Source organism: Acanthisitta chloris, unplaced genomic scaffold (assembly GCF_000695815.1).
Source record: "Acanthisitta chloris isolate BGI_N310 unplaced genomic scaffold, ASM69581v1 scaffold36705, whole genome shotgun sequence".
Classification (NCBI taxonomy): Eukaryota; Metazoa; Chordata; class Aves; order Passeriformes; family Acanthisittidae; genus Acanthisitta; species Acanthisitta chloris.
The window spans coordinates 1,668-9,185 of record NW_008673783.1 but is presented as its reverse complement, the minus strand read 5'-3'; the positions used below and the strand labels follow the sequence as shown (position 1 = coordinate 9,185).

The following is a 7,518-nucleotide window of genomic DNA, read 5'->3' as shown; positions in this document are numbered from 1 at the left end:
AAACTGGGGAATACCATTCCTAAACCAGGGCAAACACTTAAAAGATTTATGTAAAATGCAATGTCCTAAAAATTAGAACTTGGGAGACAAACTTCCCACTTGCCTTATTTTGGAGGGTGAGAGGTGCTCTTAACTTTGTGCCAGTTTTGGGTGAGCTGAAGCAAAGCATTCCATATAGTATAATGGATACTTGATTGGCAGTGTTGATAAAAGAAGTTACACTTATTTAAGCATAATTGCAGATCAAACCCAGAAATATCTATACTAGTGTATGCAGTAAGCTTTTTCATCTGAGATGATGTCTGTGTATGCCTGCTGAAGAAATAACAGCAACTTAGGAAGATGTAAAATAACATACCAAAATGTCCATTGTTTTTTGCACAATACTTGGCTTCAGCCTTTATCATTTCAGTTTGGTTCAGATAAGGCATCTAATCACCTTCAGGTCTTTTTTTCTCTGGGTCAGGTTGCTGCTTTTTCCTTAAAGTTCTGTTGTTGTGATGATCTTATTTTTTAGCTGCATTTTGGGGTTTTTTTCAGTGCAACTTCCTTGAACATAGTTTATAGAATTGTTCTATTAATGTTTTGCTCTTTTTTCATAATGTGTTGATTTGTCTTTCCTCTGTCTCCAGTTACTTTCCACAAAGTTGCCATACTGCAGGGAGAATGTGTGTTTGGCTTATGGTCAGGAGTGGTCAGTGTATGCAGTAGGATCACAGGCACATGTCTCCTTTCTGGATCCAAGGCAGCCTTCTCACACTGTTAAATCCATCTGTTCCAAAGAACAAGGCAGTGGTAAGAAACCTGTCAAAGGGTGCTTCAAATGGTTTGCTTGCTGTAAGATAAGCTTCTAATAAATAGGAAGGGTTTTTCATGTGATAGACTAAATCATTAATAGCATATATAGGTTTTGCTTTTATGACATTATTCCTTGAGCAACCAACAAACCAAACATAAGAGCAACTCTGAAATCTAATGAAGGACAATAGCAGTGCTTTTATGATCAACTAAATTGCACACCATCCAAATATTACTGAACTTTTAAAAGTGTGCATTTTACTTATTACTGAACTTTCACTGTGCATTTTACTTCTGCGTATTTTTTACTGTGTCTTATTCTGTTTTACTTCACCTCAAATCAAATCCAGGCTTCGTTACCACTATTAGTACTGTCTATTCTTGCATTTTTCTCTGGGAACAGAAAAAAAAGCACGTTGTCTGCTCTCTATTATCATATTGTGAGTCTGTGCTGTGAGTGAATGCTTGCTTTATAATTTTAACGCCATGAGTGAGACGCTTTATTGTCAGTGTGTACTTATTTCCTTTAAATATACTAAAGCTCACTCTTAAACACACAAAAAAAAGTTTGCAGATCTGAGTGCTGTTTCCTTTTCTGATGTGAATGCAGCATTGAACCTTACACCTGAGCCGAGACTGAGGGTTTGAAGGGTACGTGGTACCATAAGCTTCTTCCCATACCCTTTATTTTCAAGCATGAGAAGGCACTGTGCTGTGATGCCCATTTTAAACCATATTAATCCCAGACTAATAAGTTGCAGTCCTTATTTAGCTTGACTCTAGGCATTCATCTCTTCCTTGGGCAAGTTATAAAAAACCACGCATGTAGGAACGGATTAGGAAATTTTTATTTATGTGGTTACTGGAGTTTGAACAGTGCTGTCTAGATAAATGTCAGGGTCTGCTTCTTTCAGATACAGGAGAAGTTTCTATAATATGAGAAAAGGTGCTTCACCAGCTTGTGTTTGTCACTTTGACATCTTGCCAGCAACACCCCTTGTCTTGACCCACTCACTGTCAGTGAGGGCTCTGTGAAGGTCCTGACACTGTCACCCTTCAGTATCATAGGGAAGAAATACCAACATACTGGAATGTAGTACCCAGTGGTGACTGCTGGCTAAAAGTTTCTGCCTTGAGTTATGTGATCATCCCTGCTTGGGGGGATGATCTATGTGTAGGGAGTATCTCTGGGATGCTAGTTCATGTCTGGAGAAAGTCTTTGTTCAATGCTGTTTTCTATTCTGCATAGTAGGCAGATTTTTTTTTTTGCATGGTGGTAGAGGCACTTAAGTAATATTAATTCCCAAGATACTGTTTTGACTTTCTATTGATCTCATTGGGACTTGGAGTGATGCAGCATCTCTAGAAAGTAGGCTGTTTATTGATTTCCAGACTAAAATCTGGGTTGACTTTTAAGTGCTTTGAAGTGTTACTTAAATGTGTTTTCAGCTTCTAAATGCACCTGCTGAGCGTGGTAAGTTCACGTTAACTTCAGTTCATTAGTGTTGTATACAAGAAACAGGTCAGAGAAAGGTTGTCACTTAGTAAGACTGAAACTGAGGCTGTTTATTACCTAGTATAACCCTGTCTGCTCTATGTGAGAAGGTAGCTAATGCTTTTTAGTGCATCTTCTAAGTGTTGCTTTTCTTAGCAGCTGTACAGAAAAGTGCAGGCCCTGGACTGTAGTTTTTGATCTGTAGGAGCAACTGCTTTCTGCTCGTCTGGCCTACAGAGCAATGTTGCATGCCCTTGAATTTATAATCCTGATGGCAGCAATGTTAATGCAGTGGACAGAACTTGTGCAGCACAGACTCTGTGTGTCCTCTTTGCATAGGACATGCTACTGCATCTTCATTTACTTCTGGGAGTAAGACTCAATTTGCTGACCCAAATAGTCCAGGTCCACAGGTGATAGAGTGCTGGGAATGTAGGAGAGCTTACTGTGATCAGTTCTAGACACATGTAGTGCTTTTAGTTTGATGGGAATGATTAATCTAAGGTACTTCAGCTCCTTAGGAGCCAATTTGAAGTGCTGTTCTTGAAAGCCTGTTCTAAACATCCACTTAGTAGTGAGTACATCATGGATTCCTTCAGTTTTCCTTCAGGTTTTTTGATTAGAGAAAGATGCACAGTTGTTCTGTATTTTATAGCTTTTTATTAATAAATTGCATTGAAAAGTATATGCTGTCTGCTTTCATACTCCATCACCTGTCTCTTAAGTAAGTGTTCTGCTAGGTTTCTTGTCAAAAGCACTTTCAGAGCAAAAATAAGAGCTGGTCTGCTCTTGTGCCTTTCTCCTCTTATCCCAGTGACTGCTCTTGCTGACTGCAGAGGGCTTAAAGCATTCTGCATGTATTTGCCAGAGCCAAGTCTTTGTAATGGTGATGAATAACAGGAGCAAAGTTCCAAATAACAAGATAAAGAACAAAGCAGTTAAGCAATGGAAGCAATAACCATGGGAATGTAGAAAACAGAAAATTGAAGGCCTAAGTCCTTGAAGAGGGGCAAAACCAAAAAAGGATAACACGTTTCTTATCCAGGATGTCTAATGATGAATCATAAAATTTTAGAGGTTGGAATGGACCTTACAAATCATCCAGTCCCAACCCCCTGCCATGGGCAGAGACACCTCCCCCCAGACCAGGATGCTCAAGGCCTCATCCAACCTGGCTTTGAACACCGCCAGGGTTGGGGCAGCCACCACGTCCCTGGGCAACCTGTGCCAGTGTATCACCACCCTCACATGAAAAAACCTTTTTCTAATATTTAACCTAAACTTCCCCTCCTTCAATTTGAACCCGTTACCCCTTGTCCTATCCTTGCAGTTCCTAACAAAGAGTCCCTCTCCAGCTCCTTGTAGCCCCTTCAGATACTGAAAAGTTGCTCTGAGGTCTCCATGCAACCTTCTCTTCTCCAGAAGAGCCAACAAACCCTTGGTTTTGACTGGTTCTGTGGTGAGAACTTGCCCTAGTGATGAACTTTGCTCATTATAATAGTCAAACCCACACCCCTAGCTCAGGCACCCTCACAAAAAGACCACTACTCATCAAGCATGTGCCATGATTTCTTGGGACACTATGCCTTTAAATTGAAGTAGAGAAAGGATAAGCCAATAGCAACTTAGCCAAGTAGTGACTTAAGTAAGATATGCTAAGCCTAAGGTCATAACCTTATAAGTAGGCCTTTGTGTGTCTTAGTGTGGTGGATTTGCCACCCAGCACCCCTTTCTGCTCAGAACTGTAAATAAATCAAATACCTCGACTCTGTGGATTGCTTCTTGTACACTGGGTGAAAGAACTCAGTTTGGGACAAAAATGAGGGGAGAGGGATGTCTCCCAACTTGCTCAGATGCATTTGTAGTTCTCTGAATTAAAGTAGAGATTCTTATATGCATCTGGTAAATCTACTTTGGCAGGTGTGAGACTTGCTCAGTGGTTTCCCACCTATTAAGCCTGCAGCCAAGACTTCACCTCATATCTGGAGCACAGCAATGTGGCCTTGCCTGGTTTAAGTGTGTAACAGATGCTGGTGGCTGTGGATATAAGATCAGGCTGTGGAGGTGGAAGACTGAAGATGTGTTTCTAGTTAGGACTCTCAGAGGGGAAGGGGAAATGCTCTTCATCTACACCTCTTGGATGTCTGCTGTCACCTGTACTGCTGGGTGTTATTGCAGTATGTCACAAGTTCTGTGACGTTCAGCCCCATTTGGTACAGTGACAGTAGTTGAATGTAGTTGGCACTCTTCCCCTCCTGTTTGAATGCTCGTTTAGGCTGTAATTCAGTAGTACTTTAAAGAGGGCTTAAAAAGCTGTAGGGTTTATAACCTGCCATCATGTTGTACAGGAAGGGAAAGCATAGATGTGGTGGGGTTTAATCTGTGTAGAAGAGTTGTTAGGGCTAGAGTACTTGCACGGAACAAACCTTTTGCACAATAAATAGAGATGAGAGGACAGGACATTTTGCAAATTGCACATTCCTATGTACAGAATCTCCCCAAGACTATTTTCAAGGGATGGTATAAGTGAATTGCGTTAGAATGTTTTGTTTGGACTGGAAACTTGTAGCTTTCCATATGCTGATGTAACATAGTGGTGCTTTGCTTGTAGTATGCTTAGTCTGTTTGCATTGCTGGGTGAAGTCCTAAAAGTACTAGCTATGAAGTAAGGTATGCTGATGTGAGAATATTTGAGCAGGGGTAGACTCAAAATTATTTCAGATCCTGATCTACCTTAGCAGCAAAGTGACTAGTGATTATTATGATTATACTTGCTTACAGCTAGCCTGTTGACCACCAAAATGCACTTGGTAGCAGCTGGGATAGTAATTTTTTCACATAGTCACTTATCACAGCTAGGAAGGTAGCTAGATAGGGTATGAGCTCATGGAGGAAACCAATGTGACGCTTTCCTCTGTCTGCTGCCACGTACTCATGGTGTGTTTGCTCAGAGGCTTGTAGCAGATAGAACAAAGCTACTCTTGATCTTAAATGGCTTATGATCTCTGTTTATCTGTCAGAGCTGGGGCCTGCTGAGAATTAAGCTTCTTACTACACACCATCAGTGTAGCTGATGGCATCAGAGAAGAAAGGAAGTAGTATGTGTAATTGAAGCTGCTGTATCAATTGCATCAATGGGATTTGTCTGCACTGCTTCATAGCAATGTGTGCTCCAAACTTGTATATTGTGGAGGATACCAGTAGGTAGTTCCTCTTAAAGAAAATATTAGATATCAAACAGCACAACAGAGCTGAAGCATCCATTTTCCTTACTGCATTGTATGCCCCTTCTCTGTTTGACAGGTATTCGATCAGTGAGCTTCTATGAGCACATCATCACAGTGGGAACAGGGCAAGGTTCCTTATTGTTTTACGATATCCGAGCCCAGAGGTTCCTGGATGAAAAGCCCCCACGTGCCTGCTATGGACAGAAGCAGAAATTAGGAGGAAGTGAAATTTTGAAGTTGACTACTGGGAAAGGCTGGCTGGTGAGTAGCTTGTCATTGTAGGAAAACCTTTACACAGGAGTTTACACTGGTTCTTTTTGTAGTAATGGAAGCTATTGTATGAAATGTGTCCCAGTCAAACAGTGATCATGTAACCAATAACTGTAATCTTGAAAAGCAAGAAGTGCTGCAGAATTGCTTTCTACAAAAGCAAGGGTTGGTTGCTCGAGTGTAAGGCATACTGATTACTGTTCTTATGCACTGATTCATAAATGAACTAGATTTTATATCTTTATATTTTTTAATGTAAACTAACTTCTAGTCTTCAGAACCTCAAACAAAAAGTACATTGTCTTCCTTTAAAAATGTGCTACTCTAATGTGGTATTCAAAGCAAGAGAGATTTAATTGTGTGCAATATTAGAGACTGGCCTCCTGAGGTAATGCCATGACAGGCACTTGAGTTCAATTCCCTGTATGTTATCATAAAGCTTTGTCTAAATTCTCTCCATTATCTTTTGTACCATTGTGATGTAACTGTAATGAAATGATATCTTTCCTACCCTTCATCTCCCCCCTCCAATGTTTGGCCCAAATGTCCTCAGAAAAAGCTTCAGGACAACCTTGTTATCTTCTCATTGATCTGTCTGAAGCTTCAGGAGTATTAATAGAGAGGATCCCTTTTTAGACTCTGGAAGCTACCTTCTGCTTTTGTGAAACAAGGTTTTGGGTTTGCTTGGCAACAGTAACAATCTAAACTTTCCTTTAACAGAATCATGATGAAACCTGGAGGAATTATTTTTCTGACATACATTTCTTCCCAAATGCTGTTTACACCCACTGCTACGACTCATCTGGAACGAAACTCTTTGTGGCAGGAGGCCCTCTTCCATCAGGACTTCATGGGAATTATGCTGCTCTCTGGAGCTAATGATAATTCTTCATAAATGCTGATCTTTACACAGATTTCCACTTTTCTTTCCCTTTTTAAACAACAAAATTGTGTGATGCCATTGATTTCTGGTTTAAATGCAAGTTATTTTTTGGCAGAGTTTTCTGTTGGTCTCCAACAGTCTTGTCCATCTTTTTTAACCATTATTTTTGCTTTAACCGCCTTGATCTTTTATATTAAGGGTTTTTAAAATCCTTTTTTATTGTATTTACTTCAAATGACTCTTCTCCCACATTTAGGCTGTCTTGGCCATGTGCCCCCTCCTCTTCTTCACTGTGAGGTAGGATTCCTTTCTTATAGAGTGGTTGCTCCTGGGCTTTCTGTGAAAGTCTAGGGGCTGTACGTATGCAGATATTTTGTGCCAGTTCCATTACCTGGAGTGAGGACTACTTGTAATTAAAAAATATTCAAAGTATTTATAAGAGATAAGCTGCTACTTTATCTGTAGAGCCTGGCCCTAGCCTGGGTTAATCTTATTTTTTAAAAGTACAAGTCTAATGACATTGTTTTTACATAGAGGAATATGGTAATTTTAAGCTGTACTCATTGGAACTCAGGGATAGATTCCCCAGGGATATTTCCCATCAAGCCCAAAGTGCAGGAGTTCTCAAAAATGTGTTTGTATTTGAATTGTAGTTTTCAGCAGTGCCAAGAACAAATGCTGATCTTCTGTTCCTTTTCTGCTTCTCCCAGGTATCAGCTTGCACAACTGGAGTTTGCATAGGCTGTTCTGCAGTATGACTGTTGCAGGATGACATTACACTGAGGGCCTGCAGAGGTGCTGAGAGGAAATGGGGGCTAGGGACATGAGTGTTCTTGTCCTTCAAA

At 40.4% G+C, this 7,518-nt stretch overlaps 1 protein-coding gene across 1 annotated transcript; it reads left to right on the top strand.

Moving 5' to 3' along the window:
• Positions 1-632: 632 nt before the first annotated feature.
• On the top strand, positions 633-6,926 carry LOC103802591 (DDB1- and CUL4-associated factor 12-like; the record flags this gene model as incomplete). The annotated part of the gene is made up of 3 exons (XM_009075076.1): positions 633-795; positions 5,597-5,781; positions 6,511-6,926. Coding segments are annotated over 3 exons (507 nt in total), but the record flags the coding sequence as incomplete, so codon positions are not given.
• Positions 6,927-7,518: the final 592 nt, after the last annotated feature.